Raw genomic sequence first — 20,294 nt, forward strand, 5'->3', positions numbered from 1 at the left:
AAATTACTACATATATTCAAAGGGCAAAAGAGTAAAAACACACAAGAAATAAATGTAAGAAATCAAGAAGCACCAAATGGATTATTAACATTTATAACATTCAACACATTTCTAAATGTTTCCAAATTTTCTTGAATCAACACATACACATAATAAAAATAATAAATAATAAATAATAATAATTACATTTTACTATATCACCCCTAATTAGTTATTATGGTCATTTAAACACTGTGTCGCATAAGTTGAAATAGAAAAAATATTATAAATCACAATGATAAAAAATTTAAATTATTTAAAAAGTATAATTGCTATCGTCGACACAAAACTCTGGAAAAAGAGAGTGGCATATATTATTCAAAAATTATATAAAAAGTATTATAAATTACAATAGTTAACAACTTAAAATATTTAAAAACAATTTAATATGTTATATATTTCAAACAAATTACATGAAAAATACTAAAAATCATAATAATTAACAACTTAAAAAAGTTAAAAGATATAAAATATTTGGTCGACTTTTTTTTTATATTTCCCATCCGGTGTCCGATGCCTGCATTGTAGCCCCGATTAATCCGGATCGCACGTTGCAAGGCCCATTAAGGTAGCCGCGCTCCCAACAGAGTTTTCTCCATACCCAGGGTCGAACCCTCGACCTTTGATTAAGGGTTAAGCAGTCTCATCCACTGCACCACAACCCATGTTGGTATTTGGTCGACTCTTGAAATTATATTAGTGTAACTGAAATTGGAATAGAAGAAAAGTATTATAAATCACAATAATTAAAAACTTAAATTATTTTTAAAATATAATTGACGATCAATACCACAAAAATTTGAACAAGAAAAATAACGTATATTAATTTGAAAATTATATAAAATATATTATAAATTATAATAGTTAACAACTTAAATTATCTAAATAAATATTAAAATAACATATGTTGAACTCATGCTAGATTTCGAATGAATCCTAAAAAACATATACAATTTTTTTATTAAAAAAATTTATTTAAATATATTAAAATTAAAAAAATAAATAAATACTTTAATGTTGGATTGTGCTGACACGAGTTATGCTCCACTAGTAAATAGGAAAGCAGATCACGCGTAGGATTACAGCAGGTTCTCAATTGGAACTCTTTTTTCGTTTCCTAAGATAGGAGCCTTTTTAATTTTGTTTAAGTTTAATGCTTTAATCTTTTTATTTTGAATTTAAATTTTATGCGATGTTAATATACAAAATATTCTATACTATCAATTAAATTTGCTTTATTATTACAAGTTACTAAACTTTTTCTTTTTAAAATTTTTATTTAAATAATTGGGTAATCTGCAATAGCAGGTCAATTTTACCTGATAGTGTAGAATATTCGTGCACTCATTTTTTTTTGTTTCTCAAGGTATCCCCACAGCCAGCAGCCGTGAGACTAATCCTCCGTTCCTCTGTCAGCGCACTAAGCGGTAGGGAACTGACCACAGAATTTGCTCCATTCGCCAGAGGCGGGGATGAATTTAAACTCATTTTATTTTACATAAGATAGAAGTGTATTTTTAAAAACTAATTCCATTAATTTTTTGAAACTTTAAATTTTATTATTTATTTTTTTGTTATTTAATATTGGAAATAATATATGAAGAAGTAATAAAACACTTTTTATTGCGAAAAATAGATAACTAACTTAACATAAATATATTTTTCAAAAAATATTAAATAAAATAAAATGGATGAAGTATATATTACTCTCCTTATTTTACTTTATGTGGCAATTTAACATTACAAGACTTAAATTTTAAATTTTATAGTGGATTTGCACATAGAAACTTAAGTTTCTAAAACAAAATTTATAAAATTTAAAATTATATAAAAATATTTTATAAATCACAATAATTAATAATTTATACTAATATTTAACATATAGAAAAAATGATCAAATAAAAATTTGATTTATTTTCAAAATTTTAGTTATTTCACATAAATTGAAATCGAAGAAGTATTACTATTGCTGTTGTATACCATTGAATACATTAATGTTGTCATATAATTTAAAATTTAAAGAATATTTATATGTACAAATTATAGAATATAGATTACAGTAAAATAATTTATTAATATATATTTATATAAAATGATGTTTTAGATCACCTTACTCATTTTTTGTTCCAGAAAATCGGAGCTTTTGTTGATAGTAGAAGATTACTCGGCTTCTTGGATTCCGTCGAGTTGGTGAACGACCATGGACCTTCGATAAGAAGAAATTGTAGTCTTGTTCTCTCTTCATATTGCATGTTCCAACTGTTTTTTTGTCATTTAGACTTTAATATAAATAAAAAATAATATATACATATATAGTTTTAATAAATATTTTTAGTTTTATATATTCTTCGAATCTTAACTAATCTGTTTCTTTTTTAGGTTTGAAATTTTAATTATTCAAATATAAATCATTAAGTGTTTTTTTTTTTTTTTTTTTTGAATAAACGAAAGCTAAAGTTAGATGATCAAAGTCTTAATTAGATTCAATAGAAGAGATCAAAAGCGAAGTCATCAATTCAGTCATTCGAAATGATTAAGGTCTGGAATAAGGCTTTAGTGTCACAAAGATGATTATTACAATATTTTTAAAGATTCATCAATTCCATCAATTCATTGTTATCATTATAGTCCATTATTTATCAACAATAAATACTGATGTTGTCTATCATTATCAACTATTATTGTCATTGTTCATCATTGTTAATCACCAACCCACAATCACCATTTCTTGTCACAACCATCATTATTATCTGTCACTACATGCAATCAGTCATCACCAATCATTTACAATCTTCATCGTTGATTACCATTGCTATAACAAATCAATGTAGTAACCACCATCTGTCTATATTGTATGTATATCGACCACTATAGTTTTGGATGATAAGTTGTACTTGAATTTTGAGTTAGAATCAAAATACTAAGTGTGTATTTATATATGTGAAAAGTTGGTCAAACTTTTTTTTTTATAGTTCAAGTACCCTTGAAAAATCGAAAATGTCCAAATATATAATTACATGAATCAAATAAATCATATAATTATTTCTCAAAAGAAGCATATTTGAAATCATTTTAGCGGTATGAACCATTTATGAGTAGGTAAATTAATAAAAGGTACGCATATAAGGCATGTCACATACATTGGGGTCATTTTGATTTTTTTTTTTTTTAATTTCTAGTTTTTTTTGATCCTTGTGATTTTGATTAGGCACATTTAACCTTCAATTAATTAATATGTTGCTTTAATCCATCTAGAATTGTAATTTTTCAATTTTCACAAATATAATGAAATCTAATACATCATTTTGCCTACCTTATGTAGGTTTTGTATTTTTTTTTATTTTCCATCCGGTGTATGTCCGGTATTCGCATTGGAGCCCGACTAATCTGGATTCATGCCGGGTAGCTCCCAACAGAGTTTTCTCCATACCCAGGGTCGAACCCTCGACCTTTGATTAAGAATGGAGCAACCCCATCCGCTGCACCACAACTCATGTACATTTCGTATTCTTACTTTAGAGTTGAGAGTAATATAGTGATAAAATAACCTGAATGTACCATAATTTAGATGTAAAGGGATTGGACATGCATTTAAAAGTTCTGGAAAATTAGATATGCTTAATCATATATATCAAAAGGGTCGATTTTTTTATTTTTTTTTAAAGAAATTAAGTATGTATCAAAAGAATCAAACTAAAATTCACCATTAAACAAAAGGTGTTATTATCACTCGATGAAAATATAAACACACAACATTTTCTTATCCAAACTTAAAGAATAACTACGAAAATAATTATCTAAAAGAGACACAAGCACGGTAAACTTTTCTTTGTGCTAAGGCAGAATAATTAAGCATGGTTACTGGGCTAGCAATGCTCATGGTCATCGGGCGGCTAATAATGCATGCGTCTTATCACTATTTTTAGTAGCCGTTTGAACATGAAAATTAAAATTTTTTTGAGTTAGAGTTGAAGTTGGAGTTGAAATTGGAGTTGGAGTTGTGTTTGATCATGTTTTTTTTTTTTTTTTGACTTTTGACAAAAAAAATTTAAATATGATTTTATGCCCCAACTTTTACAAACTATCAAAATCACCCGACTAAAATTTACCTACTAACGGGAAAAGAACACAATTAGCCACTTTTATAAAAATAATTACACACACATGACCATATTTAATGAATTTCAATTATGACATATATAATATTTACATTAATAGTCGTTTTCTCATATTTGAAAATTTTAAATATGAATGTTATATTAACAGATCACTACTTCCTAATTTTTAGGTAATAATTATTATCTTTCAAACAAATTTATTTTTTTAGAAATTTATTTAATTTATTTCCTTTATTTTTCATTCCTAAAAAATAGGAAATGATGAGTTGTTATTAAATTTTAGGGTGCCGTTAATTTATTTCTTTAATTTTCTTATACATGAAAGTTTTTACTGTGTGTGAATAAATTATTTCTATGTAAAACATACTTTGCATATTTATAGTATATTATATCATATACCATAAATATATAAATATGCTTATAATATTTTTTTATATTTTGTATATTTATATATGTGTGTATATGATATATAAATGGTATAAACTTCATATATAACATATTTTGTATTTTTATGTTATAAATATAATACTTTGTATATTTATGAGTATAAATATAATACTTTGTGTAAAAAGATATCAAGTATTATGATATATAAAGGTAGCAGTTGCAGTTTAAGGTATAAATTTGTTAAATTGGACATAATTTTTTATGAAAAATATGTATCACCGATTTATATTTTTAGCATATATATGGTATAAATTATTTATATTTGAATAGTATAATAAAGATGTACATAATATAATATATATAATCAAATTGAAAAAGAGAATAATTTGTGGCAATGGTAAACTAATCTGTTGCAACTTTATTAATTCCATAAATATAGAAAAACGATTATCCATTATTAATTATATGACTATAATTCCTTAAACGTCCGTATCACAACAGAAAAATTATTATTATTATTATATTATAGTAATTAGGATCATTAGCAGTAAATTAATGTCTTAAATAAGGGAGAAAAATAATGATGAGAGAGAAAAAAAGATATATATTAATTAGGATAACATTAAATTTGAAATTATAATTATCTTATCCTTTAAAACTGATATATACGTAATATTAAAAAAGTAATGTTATAAAGAGAGTTTTATGTAAAAATTTAAAAGATTGAGGTTATATGTAGTAATAATAAAAGTTGTAATTGAAGTTGGAAAATTGGGAGAACACCAAAAACCTGTTTTCCCTTCTCAGAATTTTTTTTTGAAATTATTTTTTGAATTTTCATGACCAAATACCACAACTTCGATTTTTTTTTCGAAAAAAGGAAAAAATTATTCATGATCAAACGGGCTCTTAAGATGACTTTGTTTCCCACGCCCTTAAAAAGTGTGCATTTAAAAAGTACTCTTTTTAAAGTGTAAAATAACTTTGGTGCTTTAAAAACACATGAATTTTCTTTTAAGTATAACATAAGATAAAATGGATGATGCATAACAAACCAAAAACTGATGTGAAAAGCAGAACATGTCAAATATGATCATTCAACAACAACGAAACCAAATACCTCTCCAACTGCAACTAAAGGAAGTAGTCACGCTTGCAGAGAACTCGAACTTGAGGCATTTGAGTTAGGTTGCACGCCATCGAGCTCACCTAGCTCTGAAATCAGAACAAGATAAAGGACAAGATTCAATCATCTCCAAGGATTTGTCATTGTCCTATTTTTTACGTGACAAAAGCAAGCTGAGCAAAATAAAAGCCTTTATGAGGTCGAATTACGTGAATCACACTTCTTATGATTTAATTACAAATAATCTACTTTTTATGATTTAGTTATAAATAATCTTCTACTAATTGTAGATAATCACTATTCATTAACCAACAATAATATTCATTGCTTTATGTTTTTAATGTTGTCATAATTTTATTATTTCAAAGAATATCAATAACATGATCAAACTTAGCAAGTGATGTTGTTAGCACTAGAACTCGGGTACATTTCGTTTATTTATTTTGATATTATGTCAACTCAATTATGTATTTGATATATTTTTATGTTTTGAAAATCTCTCTACTTTATCTGAGGCAGTGGGATGAACTACGTATACTTTATCTTCTCTAGACCACACTTGATGGAAATACACTGAGTATATTGTTGTTGTTCGCATTGCTAAGCAAATTATAATATAAAAGCAATAATAAATTATTTGAAAATATATTTTTAGTACGCTAATACGATTACACCATGACTTATATTTCTTTATAACTATTCAATCTAATTAGAGGTTTACGTTCCTATGAAACATATAAAAAACTTTAATGTTTTATTTTTAAAGTTTTGATTTGAAATTAAATTAAATCAAGTGTGACAAATAGAATTATGGATCCAACAATTCTAGCTCAAGCTCAACTCAATATACATGTTAACTAATTATTAACTATATATAAAAATTACACTTAGTTTTCAATTAAGTACTCTACCTAGTACTTGACTTCATTATCTAAAAATTTATTACGTTCACATCCTAAAATTAAACTCTGCCATAATTGTTGCTCTTCTCTGCTCTCTAAGGTCAAAACGGTAAAATTGATGTAAATTTAGCACTTGAAAATCAGGATTAGATTACATGCATCGGGGAGCCATAAGGCGTTACTCTCAGGGACAGATCAGCATGAGTTACTGCGGAACGGAATTGAAGGGTGAAAATGACGAAAATAGACACATGACACGTTTATTCCCCCTTTTCAAGTTTCAACAAAATCGAAAATCAATCAACCCGGACGAGGATCCCCTCGCTATTCACTCCCCACGCGGCGTTCCCTCCTCTTCTTCAAACTCAGCAGCAGCACTAGTCAGTCCTTTTCAGTTGAACATTTCTGCTTTTTACAGAGAGAAGTTAGAGCGAGAAAGTTCTTTCGTTCTAGAGAGAGAAAGCAGCACTGGTACTACGGCGAAACCTATCAATCCTACAGCGTGATCTTATGTGAATGAGAATGTCCGCCGCGGGCGATTTGTTGCTGTTTTAATTGATCAGAATTGGGAAATTCTGAAGTTGAATTTGAATTTATCGTGAAGGATTTTGATTGAAAGAGGTCCGATATGAGCACTCAAGGCCAGGTCGTGACGGTTAAGGACCTCATTGAAGAAGCTAAAAAGCGGATTGTAATTTTGCTCCTATGTGTCACTGGACTTTCCTATATCATGTCTCGTGAGTGTTTACTTTGAATTTTTGTTTCTGTTTGAGTCTTTCCCGAGCATGATGATGATTGAATTTAATTTTCCTACTACTTGTTTGGATGAGCTCTCTATTAAAGTTATTCATTGACTTGTGAACAGTGCTTTTTGCTGCATGTAATGTATGTTTATTGAGGCAATGGACGAAATAATGGCTAGTAACCATTCCTAATTTAGGAATTTAGGATTTTAAATAGATACGGTTCAGGAATAAATCGATGAAGGAAACGGATTCATTGATGGAAATGGTAATAGATGTGAGTATGTTACTGCTGACTAGAGGTCTGTTGAAGTTGAACCATGCCTCATGTATTGCTCACAAGTTCTTGCCTTTGTATGTAACTACTTACAAGTTTAATGTGAGTGGTTTGACACAGATACGATCATAGTATCTACATGAATGGCAGCAAGTTTTAACCTCATTTCTCTGTTTTTCTATCCCTTTCTATATTGATTTTGAGGCCATTTGGAGAATATGTGGATTAGGTGGACAAAACATTTATTTACAATATAGGTTGTTCGTTAGTTTTTAAATGTTTTGTAAGCTAGTTTTTCAAAATTTATGTGACGCCATGACGGAGGGTGGGCCGACGAGAGGGAGGTCAAAAAAGGATTGACATGCTTCATGGGTGGCAAGCGTCCGAATAATGATTGCACACGACACCTTAGGTGAATCCCACATCAGAATGAGAGAGGAAAGTGTAGAGCCTTATAAGGTGTATTACAAGTTCACGTGGAATGCACATTTTTTGATTCGATGATGACGTAGCCCAAAGGACAAATCCTTGAGGTCTGTTGGACCAAAGTGGACAATACGTACCATGTGCTTGGGTCGTGACAAATATGGTATCAGAGCTTGACGCTTCTTTAGTATGATGGTGGGGCAAACCTCAACAAGGGGATTGAGTCCATAATATGGGGTTTATGCGATGCCTATGATAGAGGACGAGTCCATGAGAGCGGTCAAGGCGAAGGTATGATAGGCTTCAAGGCTGACAAACTTTTGAAATAGGGATGCACATGACACCTTGGGCGAAACCGAGGAAATTGACGAGCTATATAAGGCATACATAAGTTCACATAATACATGTTTTGCTAGGCTCAATGATAGTGTGGCCCATGGGACAACTCTGCGAGGTCTATTGCCAAAGCAGACAATATGTGCCATGGGCTTGGGTCGCGACGCTTCAAAAGCTTGTTAAGTTATTGAAAGCGCTTTCAAATAAACTCTCAAGAAAGCTTTAAACTACTGATCTCATGATCTATACAAGAGTTTAGAAACTTAGTGTTGCATTGTTGTATCTTCTCCATGTATAACCAAAATTAATGAGTTTTAGGGAAAATGAAAATGTCCTTGCATTTTTCACATTATTCAATATGCCACTTTACGATGAAGCTCTCCAGAAGAGAGCATCCATAGCTTAAGAGGCTGGAGATAAAGCGGGTGAAAGTTCATGACGTCGGTCTATATTGAAAATAGTTTCCAAGAGTGCAATATTAATGGATGCATGTTCTAGAGGAAAACTCCACACAGGCAAACAAAATAAGTGGAGACAATTACACTATCGAAAACAAATTTTAATGACTGAAACCAGTTGCATAAGTAATGTTGTTCTTACTATGACACATATAAATTTTTTGTTTTTGTTTTTCTAATTATTTCTAGTTTAAATGGTTGGTTAACCATTTAAGACCCCTTAAGATTTATCCAGGATTTGAAATATTACAATTGAGTAGTTACAAATAGAACTAACAAGAGAAGTCGGGTATTTCCATTGACTACATAAGAAAGTGTCTTTGCGACGTTTTGAAAGATGATTCTTAAGGAGATCCAAGTTGACAATTATGAACGTGGAGCTGCAAGAGATTAAAAAAACTGCATTTTTTCTTCTTGATCCGCGAGTTACATAAAAGTACACGATTAGGGGTGTGAACATCTTTTTCTACATCATGTGATGTTGGTATGTGTCACCCATATAAATCTTTTTGTTCTCATTAAACATGTCCGCAGTTTGGGAGCAATCTATTTGAATGAGAGTTAATCAAAGGCTATTATTGGATGTCTATAAGTGGAATATCCCTTTAAATATACCTGAGAAACTACAATATCATAATGTTGCTCAAGCATTTCCTTTGTTACAGTTGACATGCAAGAGAGGATAGGAGATCCTTGGCGACTTCTACTTCTTTGGTGTTGTTGAATAGTTATTAATACACTTCTAAAAGTATGACTTGCATGTAAAGTTGTACAACGACGTACCCAATGTATTTCCACAAAGTGGGGTCTGGGGCATTGAACGTAAAGTTGTAGTCATCGATAAAATTGTAGTGAAGATCTTGAGAGATTAGGGTTTGGATCCACAACTACTAAACAACAACAACTATAATAATAACTACGCCTTCAGTCCCAAACGAGTCGGGTCGGTGATTAACCTTGGTCTGTAATTATTTTCCTTCTATCAATCTAAGTCTTGTTGGACAAAGTTACCATATCTATATTGGTGAGGGAATGCAAATACTCGATAGAACAATCAAAATGCACACAAGTTGTCCAAACATCCCCATTACAAAAATAACACAAACTTGTAAAATAGTTACACCTAATTATAGTAGAGCTAATGCATGTTAGAATATGAGTAGAAATAAGAATAACATATAGAATCCTACTTGGAAAAAGATTCTAATGTAGTATCCTATTAGGAAAAGGATTGAAATTTAGCGTCTATAAATACGGCCTCAATGTAATAATGTAGTATCAACAATTCAATAATATTTTTCTCCATTATTTCTTCACATGGTATCAGTGCAAGGTTCTTGGTAAAGAATCAAGAGTTTCCACTGCCGGCGGGCCACTATAATTCATATATGCTGCCCAATATAAATGTTCACACACTAGTCCACAAGAAATCCCACCTAGTAGGGTTTTGGAAGGTATGGTGTACCTGACCTTACCCCTACCTCGTGGAGGTAGAGACTGTTTCTGAAATACCTTTGACTCAAGTAACTCATAACACATCAATGTTAAAAATAACATCTAGACCCAAAAAAAGAGGTAGCAAATAATAACAATATCATTACATAACATTCATAAAACGGGACGGTAACAACATCAAAATAATGCAATTACCGAAGCAAAGAAACAATCGGTATTAAACAAATATTGAAGGGTAGTTTTTTACTGAAGCAAAGAAACAATAGGTATTAAACAAATATTGACAGGTAGAAACTATGAGATCAGGACTAATGCTACTTGAATGCTCGGAGACAATGCTCGACTACCTAGTACCTACTAACTTTCTAAGTTGCGCATACTCTTCACTTTTGATGCTGCACCCATGTCGGATTCTCCAAAAATACTTTATTTTTAAAGAATCCAACATGCACCCGTTGACATTTTTGAAGAGTCTGAGCAACATAGCTAACCTTTTACTATAATTCTCGACCTTCAAAACTCCCTATCTAAGGTCATGTCTGATAAGCTGAAGGTGCACCATGTAACATAACAAAGTCCCATTATTAAATTTCTTGAGGAGCTTCCCTATTTTCATTTGGCATCCAAGCACGTAGAGATCCTAGGTACTGTCATAGATTATCAAAAAGAATTTCCACGTGTTTGGCTAATGAAAAAGAAATAGGCCTGCATGTAGAGACGTGTTGAAGATATAATTAAATAAATGAGGTATGTTCTCTTTATTAATTTTAAGTGTTTAGATGAGATGGTCACATACTTCAACATTCATGTGGTATCAAACCCTCTACTATCTTGGTAGAGGCTCAAATAGCTTCCGTTACTAGCGGATAGGACTGATAATATGTGTCATTCACCGGGCCAATGGTTTCTTCTTTTGTGCTTCCTTTGGGGCCTAACACTGCTCCTTTCTTTGGCAGTTGGTGCTCCTTCTCTTTGGTCAACTGCTCAAGCACCGTCCTTCTCTCCAACAACTTTTATACATTGACACCCTCCTCTCAACCTTGAATTTCATGTAATTATTCTACTAATTCAAGTTACCATTTTAATGTTCTGGAAATTTCAACACGTCTTTTTTTGGTGATTAAGAGTAGATTCTCTACGTGTATAGTGGAAGAAGCTCTTTTTTTTGTTGTACAGTTACCAATGACTTTCCTAAGGAAAGCATTCTAGCACCACCTTTCCTTTTGGTGATTGTGCATTAATTCTGAGATATTTCAGTGTTAACTATCTATTTTCTCAAATCAAGTAAACTAAAGTTGGTCTCCCACTTTGAGTGGGCATGTTAGAATATCAAGTTAACGTGTCTAAATTCATATATGGTAGGATTCATCAATTGAATAATGAAATCTTATAAAATAATTTGTCGTGTGCCTTAAGATATTCTCTATTTAGTTATAGAATATCTACTTACCTTATTAGCATAGGGATCAATTACCTACCATATTATTCATAATTTCTCATATAACGAGCACATATTGTATATTTTAAATCAAGTCAATCAATTGCTTTTATATTTTCGTGGTACACATGTCGACAGTCGACGACAACTTCGCTCAAAGTGTTTAGAGTTATATGTATTGAATTATAGGACTATCTCATCTTAAAGCTTAAGTTGTTTGGGAGAACATATTTTTATCTACTTAGTTATACCATCAAGAAACCTCCTCACTCTTGGGCATGTTTCTTTTTCATCAGTCAAGCATGTGGAAATTCTTTTTGATAATAGGTGCAAGAACCTTTTTCTACTTTAGTACGAATTCTGTGACCATCTATTCTAAAAGCTTAAGTTGTTAGAGAGAGAGAGCATATGCTTATTCAATTGTATCTTCAGCTTAGCGAGGACATGCCCTTAGATAGGAGGTTGTGGAGGTCGTGGATTAGGGTAGAAGATTAGTAGGTGGTGGAGTGTTGTAGTTCATGGTATTAGTCGTATTCTTGTAGTATATTGCTTTTGATTTTTATCATCATATGTGTTTATTGTGTTTCGGTTGTCGCACTATTTGGTTGCTGATACTTCTTCCTTAACTACTGGCTATGTTTTCTTCATTGTTGTCTTTTCCCTTTCATACCTACTTTGATTTGTTGTACTCGTGCCGAGGGGCCTTTGGAAACATCATCTTTGCCTTCACGAGGTAGAGGTAAGGTCTGCGTATACTCTATCCTCCCCAGACCCCACTTGTGGGATTTCACTAGGTATGTTGTTGTTGTTTTAGTCATGGCAATATTTGCTTCCTTTGAAGCTTTCAGCTTTATGTAGGAGTTGTCTTACAGCCTGCTCTTTGCATGGCTAGCATAACAAAGTTTTTTGGTTTGCACGAATCTATTTCAAATAGTCCTTGATAAAAAAAGAATTTTTTTGTCCTCCTTTTGCTATACGTGGATGAGTAATGGCGTATGTTCAATAAATGATCTAAAGAGAAGATTAAGAACACATAAATCTACGAGACCTCACATGGGAGGGCCCACACGAAGTGATTCGCCCCTGAAAAGACTCTACACGTGATGTTCCGAAAACATAATCAGCTGACTTAGTAAATTAGAATTAATTAATTAATCTTGCCCAGACCTCACTTGTGGGTACACTGGGTATATTGTTGTTGTGGTGTGGTTGTAGTTATTAATCTTGCATGTATCTTGACAAAGATTCTCTGTTCAGAATTTGTTGTTATAAGAGTATTCAGCTTGACGGGGAGCCTGGATTTTTGCAGTTTCTGTTGAGTGTCATTTTCTCATTAATTACACGCTTTAATTCTTTTTGATATTCTTTTTGGAGCTTACTGTATATCTTGGCCGGATGTCTATATGCCTTTCTTATTTCTTTTCTCACCTTTGACATTTTTTCTGTACTTTCCTCTTGCAGTAACAAGCTCTTCAGTTTTTGTCAATTTGCCTGCTGCTGCTCTCGTAATTGTTATGCTTCGTTATCTATCTCTGGACTTCGATGCACGAATAAAAGCTGCTACATATAAAAGCAAGTCATCCTCATTAAATAGTACTATTCAGAAGAAACAGTTAGATGGTCCTAGAACAGTTAATGAGAAGTCTGATTGGAGGAGGAAAGTGGATTCGCCTATTGTGGAAGATGCAATAGACCACTTCACCAGACACATAGTCTCTGAGTGGGTGACAGATCTCTGGTACTGCCGTATAACTTCTGATAGACAGGGTCCTGAGGAACTTGTGCAGATCATGAATGGTGTGCTAGGGGAAATTTCATGTCGGATGAGATCCATCAATCTTATAGATCTTTTAACAAGGTTTCAGAATTGTAGTTACAGGATGCTACTGACATATTTCCTCTTTAGCTTATGTTATATTATATCCTCAAGGAAGTCATTCATTGGGATCATGCAGGGATATTGTCAGTCTAATATGCACTCATTTGGAACTGTTCCGTACATGCAAAATGAGGATTGAAAAAAAATATTCAAGATCGTTGACTATAGAAGAGCGAGATCTGGAACTTAAACTGACGCTGGCTGCAGATGACAAGTTACATCCAGCTTTGTTTTCTCCAGAAGCTGAACACAAGGTAATCTCATTCCTTTATCTTAACAAAATCAATATTCAGTTCTTCTGAACTATTAATTTAGGATTCTGTCATTTCATTCACACCATTTTCTTCTCTATCTGCAGGTTCTCCAGCATCTCATGGATGGTCTCATTTCATTCACGTTCAAACCAGAGGACTTGCAATGCTCTTTATTTCGCTACATTGTGAGAGAGCTTCTTGCTTGCGTTGTGATACGACCAGTACTGAATTTAGCTAACCCTAGGTAACTATTCCTTGGATCATGCTTCCTGTAGCCGTATCCTCTTGTTTCTGTTGCTTTATTTTATCACCAAAATTTTGTCAGGTTCATTAACGAGAGGATTGAATCTCTAGCTATTTCCTTAAAGAAGTCTGACAAAGGGCGTACTGCAGCTCAAACAGGAAACCAATCAAGTCCAAGTGATTCTGAAAAGTTACCAGCAGATCATTTTTCTGAGGTGTTGGATCCTTCTGCAAAGGGTGTTGAACTTGTTCAATTTAAAAAAGACCAAACTAACGATACTATGGAGAACAATATGTTGGACAAGGGGAATGGAACAGATTTGTCAAAGGATCCTTTGCTTTCAATTGATACACGGTCTACTCGTTCTTGGAGTTCTTTGCCATCACAAACCAACACAGATGATGGGAGAGGTCTCCAGAGACACCGCTCTGGAGGAGAGTGGGGTGAAATGCTAGATTTGGTGTCACGTCGAAAGGCTGAAACCCTGGCTCCAGAAAACTTAGACAACATGTGGACAAAAGGAAGTAACTATAAAAGGAAAGAAGAGGGCAATCTAGTATCAGATTCACTCCAACAGAAAGGGATGTTTAGACAGAAAGAAAGTGAGAGAGAAAATAAGGTTAACGTGAACCATTATTTGAAAGCTGATACTCAACCTTTTCAATATCAAGAGGAAGATGAGCAAAACTTGGATAAGGTCGAATCAGAGAGCACTAGTTCTTACACTACTGATGATGAGGAACCTAGTAGTGTGACAGGTCTTGATTCTCCTGGTATTTTAGTGTGGGATGCAAAAAATAGAAGGAATGTCAATCACATTCATCATCCACTTGAAAGTAGTGTTGGTCGTAAGACAAGAAAGGGAAAAGCTAGCAAAGGTCATATTCGCTCTAAGTACTTAAATAAAGTACCATCTATGAGGAAAAAATCCAGAGCGAGTAGCCAAACAGAGCATGTATGGCAAGAGATTCAAAGATCGAGCTTCTTATTAGGGGATGGACATGATATATTAAACTCTAAAGAAAATGAAAAACCAGAAGTTCTGAGTGATCACTCTGATGCAGAAATCCCTGGTAGAATTTCAAGTGGCACCAATGCATCATCATCTTCTTTGTCAAGCAGCATTCTCGAAAATCAGAAAATGGGTGCTATTTCTGTTAAAAGTTCTGTAATTGCTGATTCCTTTTTGAAGTTAACATGTGAGGTAAGAAGTGATTGCCATCCTTTTCACATAATCTTCACTTTTTGTGTGTTTGGTAGGAAGGAAAACATATTTCAGATTTCCCCCCCAATTTTTCCATGTTTGGTCGGTCAAAATTTTTCAGAAGATATTTTTCCCAAGATTACATTTTTCTCAAAAAATTGGAAAATAACTTCCACGGCATGCATAGGAAAGTCATTTAACCACCGGCAATACACACCCGGATTTTCTGGCGGTACACTCCTGATTTCTTTCTCCTCCCCCACCCTTACTTCTCCGACAGAAAAAGCCCAAAGAAGGTTACAAAGTCGAAGTTTCCAGTTTACCATACAGTTTATTTTGATGCTTTTGATTATATTGTATTAGTACTCTTAACAGTAACTCATCTTCCTCGTTTTCCAATTTTCTTTTTTTTTTTAGACATTCGAAATCAAGTCCATATTTGAAAATAAAACCCCGTAGTTTCTTATAAAACGAAATTGAGGGTTCTAATTATTAGTGCTCCTCTATTTTAATTTTGTTAATTTACTTTATCTAATCATTTTTAATAAATAACTAATTAATCTCTCTTTGCATTTTTATATAGACATTTTAAATAAAAACTAAATAGGAATTATTTTACTCCTTCCAACCAAAAGAGTGGAAAGTAGTTTCCTCTTCAATGGTCAACCAAATATTGAGAGATACTTTCTGGAAAATTATTTCATTTACCAACTGAACTTTAGAAAATAAGTTAGAGAACCACTTATTTTCATGAAAAAGCATTTTCATTGGGAAATATTTTCCTTCATAACAAACCCACCCTTTATGAATTACTTTTGCAGCTTTGGATATCCACAAATGTTTCCTTCCCTGTGTTGCAGGTCTTGAGTGCCAATATTGTAAAGAGTGGCTCAAAAACTTTTGCCGTGTATTCCTTATCTGTTACAGACGTGAACAATCATAGTTGGTCCATCAAAAGAAGGTCTTGTTATGTAACTTTTTGCTTTTATCATTATTTTGAATGGCAAACACCTCCATATCCAGAATATCATCTCATCCTACTATCCTATGTGTAATGCACTTTTTTGCTTCTGCTTGTACAGGTTTCGGCATTTTGAGGAGCTACACAGACGTCTTAAGGAGTATCATGAGTACAATCTTAATTTGCCACCCAAACATTTCCTCTCTTCAGGTCTGGATGTGCAAGTCATTCGAGACCGATGCAAATTTCTTAACGAATATATGAAGGTGGTGCTCTAACATATAGCATCTAGAAGTTTACTATTACTTTCTGATCTATAATAGGGTACTGTTATTTATATGAGTTCTCTTTGATATAACAATATTGTACTTAAGTTCGGACCTCCATATACTGTTTCACTTCTATTTATTGTATATTTTATCTTGGTCTTAACGTAAGGCTGCGTGCAATAGATCCTTCTGGTCGGGTCCTTCCCCAGACCCTGTGCATATTGGGAGCTTTATTGCACTGGGCTGCCCCCTCCCCCTCCCTTTTTTTTTTTGTGTGTTATTGACTTCCATGTTTCTTGAAAATGTCCTTTGTCTTCCTGAAGTTGATGAAGTATGACTAGTTACAAGTGATATATGATGTCATGGGAAGCTTCAACAATCAAGAAAATCGAAACTATCGTGTTCACTATTTTTCTTCCCAGTTCAATTTGTTTCCTTTTTTCCGCTAGATGACATCTTTAATTTTCATTTGGTTCGGTTTTTCTGATTTTCTCACAGAAACTGCTGCAGCTCCCAACTGTTTCCAATTCCATTGAGGTTTGGGACTTCCTCAGTGTTGATTCACAGGTATTATCGATTTCCTATTTCTTTAAGCTTTGGATACATTCTTTGAACAACGAGCATTGATCTTGTAAATTGTTGTGCAGACATATAGCTTTTCAAATTCCCTTTCCATGATCGATACATTACCAGGTGAGTAACTTAGTTGGCATGGCTGGGTGCAGAAGGTTGCCTTTCGATTTTTATGTTAATCTTAAATGATTCTTTTTATTGACTTTCAGTTAATCTGGACGATACAGTAGCCAAAGTAAGTAAAGGACCTCTGCCTAAGATTGGCCCGAGAACTGATATCATATCCCCCACGGGACAGCATTATGCTGAAAGAAGGGAGCGAGTGTTGATGCATCATCCTGTGGTGGATGAATCAAGATTTGGCAAAAATCATGTCACACTGTCCCCTCCAAAAAGATCCCCCAAAGGAACTTTTGAGGATTCAAGTAGTGACTCTGACAGTTTACAAACAAATAAAGTTTCAATCCCAACCACAAAAACGATGTTACAATCGGCTGAAACTAATTCACGCGTCTCGCATGCATCATCTGAATCCTTTGCCGATGCTCCTGTTGATTCCTCGCTTCCCGTAGAGGTAGCTGCTACTGACTTGAGTTGGTGGATTGAATGATGTGCAAGTTTCCTTTTTAAAAAAAAAAAAATGATGCCTCCACCTTTGGTTTCTATAGGAAGACTTACATGTAGTTTTACAATTAAAAAATAGAGTCACATGTGGTTTTAGCCTTTCGATGACCTAAGAATGGTTTTGAACCTCTTTTTTTGTTTCACTGTAGTGGGTGCCTCCAAAGGTAAGTGCACCCGTTCTCGACCTGGTGGACGTCATTTTTCAGCTCCAAGATGGTGGATGGATCAGGTATTATTCTTGTCGAACTATTATGCTCTTGGACCTCATTGATTACTCATTTCTGCTGTAACTTTCTGGGGGTGTCTTCCAGGAGAAAGGCATTCTGGGTGGCAAAACAGGTTTTGCAATTGGGAATGGGTGATGCATTTGATGACTGGTTGATTGAGAAAATCCAGCGTTTGCGCAGGGGTTCAGTAGTTGCTGCAGGTATCAGACGTGTGGAGCAGGCAAGTCTCACAATTTAGTTGTGTTTCCCTTTTCATGCTAATAACAACAAATCAACTTGAATTCCCGGTTGTGATTTAATCTATTACTACGTCTGAAATAATAGTGTATTTGTTTTTCAGGATTTGCTAATTCAAACAATTCACTGTCCTCCTTTTGTTATCTTTTCATCTTTTGGGTCTTATGTATGTTTCCCTTCCTTTTTCTTGGGGTGGGCGGGGACTTGGTTTATTTTGTAATTTTACTTTAAGAGAAAAAGCTATAGTAGTAAGTATTGCTGTGTTCAGAACATATGTGCCAGATGACAGACGTCGTGTATGCTTTTTCATAGAAGCCTGTAAAAGTAGTTTCAGATAACTCATGATACCCAAGATCGTGTGATTAACATTCTGTTGATACTGTATTGTGTGTTCTCATTCTTTGTGCTCCATGTAGATTCTGTGGCCTGATGGAATATTTATAACAAAGCATCCAAGGCGACAACGTCCTACGCCATCTGCCAGTCCACCTGTTAGTTCTCCACACAATCAACCTCCTACTCCATCATCGTCACCAACGGTAGAGGATATCCAGAAACTGGATGAGATGCAACAGAAGGAAGCAGAACGGCGTGCAAACCTTGTATATGAGCTGATGATTGGTAGGTCACCCGAAAAACATGTGCCATTGGCTATTTGACCATTTCAACATTCATGAAAATCCACCGTTATCTAGTTTGCGATTATTCACTCTGATAACCTTTACAGAAAAAGCTCCTGCTGCTGTTGTTGGACTCGTTGGTCACAAGGAATATGAAAAATGTGCAAAGGATCTTTATTACTTCATCCAGGTAATATAGGCAGTGCCTCTAAGATCTGCTTTAAATTTTATAATGTCGTTTCAAATCTCCGTCTTGTTTTGGTTTGTGTTCTAAGACACCTTTCCTGAAGTACAACTAATTACTCAACTGTTCCTTTCACAGTCATCTGTGTGTCTAAAGCTGTTAGTCCTTGATCTTGTTGAGCTGATACTGTTGTCTGCTTTCCCGGAGCTGGATGCCGTGTTCAGCACATTGTATAAGGAGAAGGGGAAGTTTGGCGAGCTCAAAATAGATTAGTGTGTGCGAGTTTCAAGTCAGCTAGTCCATCTTATATAGGAAATTATATCAAAAAGTTTTTGCTTTAGTATTTTCTCTCCCCTTGTCCCTCCTTGGAACTGATTTTTGCATACATTTTCTTTCCCTATGGCATTCCTGGGAAACGATTTTTGCTTACATATCTTGTCCGCAAGCTGTTAACAGCGTGAAAATTTTGTTTTGTGGAAGAATTTTCTTAGAAACACAAAACTGTTAAAAGTTGAGTTAGAATCAGTCTCCTTGAGCACATGTAAATTAGATTTTTTTTTTCGTTGGACTGTAAAACTATATTTTGACCAATACCCTTGTAAATATCAGCAAGGTAGAGATACAGTATCTCAGCAACATTGTATTTTTCAGGACATATGTTCTGCCATACAATCAGTGTCATAGTTCATTGCAAATTTCCCTTCATAGAAAATTAATGGTTCACATATGCAGTATTTATAACGATTGCCATTATAGCATAAAGCTCAGTAATATGCAAAGGTTATCAATCAGAGTAGACGCACAAAAACCTAGCAACTGAAGGCCATCGTGAGTGCACGACCGACTCCAGTAAAGGCCATAGCTTATTACTTCTCAACTATTAATAAACCTTAGGGCAACATTTGAATGCAATTGAAAAGCAATATCCAAAATTGAAGTTGAAAAAGAGCATTTGGATGTACGCTGTATTTGAGCATCAACTTTACTTCAGAATTGAAGATTGGTGTGTAGAACCCATTGTTGCTCCATTTGAAATACTCTTCAAATCCATATTACGCCAAGCATTTCAAACAGTTGATTCATTATTTGCAAATATTAACGGCCAGATAAGTATCTACAAAATTTAAATTCAGCTATTGAAAACCTAAATTGTATAGTATGTACGAAACTTGTAAACTAGTTGTCGGTAGTGTTTAGGGCCATAGAAAAACCAATTATTTGAAACTAAGCAAGAGCATAGTTGACAATGTCCTAAACAAGCCCTTAGCGCTACCTCAGATTGCAAGTCATGTGAGGCATGGCGATGGCCGGCT

The 20,294-nt window shown here is 33.6% G+C and overlaps 1 protein-coding gene across 1 annotated transcript; it reads left to right on the forward strand.

Annotated features, from left to right (window-relative positions):
• Positions 1 to 6,845: 6,845 nt before the first annotated feature.
• LOC107861814 lies at positions 6,846 to 19,648 on the forward strand. Its single transcript, XM_016707183.2, has 15 exons — positions 6,846 to 7,309; positions 13,167 to 13,563; positions 13,661 to 13,838; positions 13,943 to 14,082; positions 14,164 to 15,286; positions 16,147 to 16,247; positions 16,369 to 16,513; positions 17,015 to 17,083; positions 17,164 to 17,209; positions 17,299 to 17,663; positions 17,863 to 17,942; positions 18,025 to 18,160; positions 18,594 to 18,798; positions 18,905 to 18,987; positions 19,120 to 19,648. Exons 1-15 carry the CDS (start codon positions 7,201 to 7,203, stop codon positions 19,252 to 19,254), a joined length of 3,312 nt encoding a protein of 1,103 aa, XP_016562669.2. The 5' UTR covers positions 6,846 to 7,200; the 3' UTR covers positions 19,255 to 19,648.
• The last annotated feature ends 646 nt before the right edge of the window (positions 19,649 to 20,294 follow it).

The sequence above is a fragment of the Capsicum annuum genome, chromosome 3 (assembly GCF_002878395.1).
Source record: "Capsicum annuum cultivar UCD-10X-F1 chromosome 3, UCD10Xv1.1, whole genome shotgun sequence".
Lineage (NCBI taxonomy): Eukaryota > Viridiplantae > Streptophyta > Magnoliopsida > Solanales > Solanaceae > Capsicum > Capsicum annuum.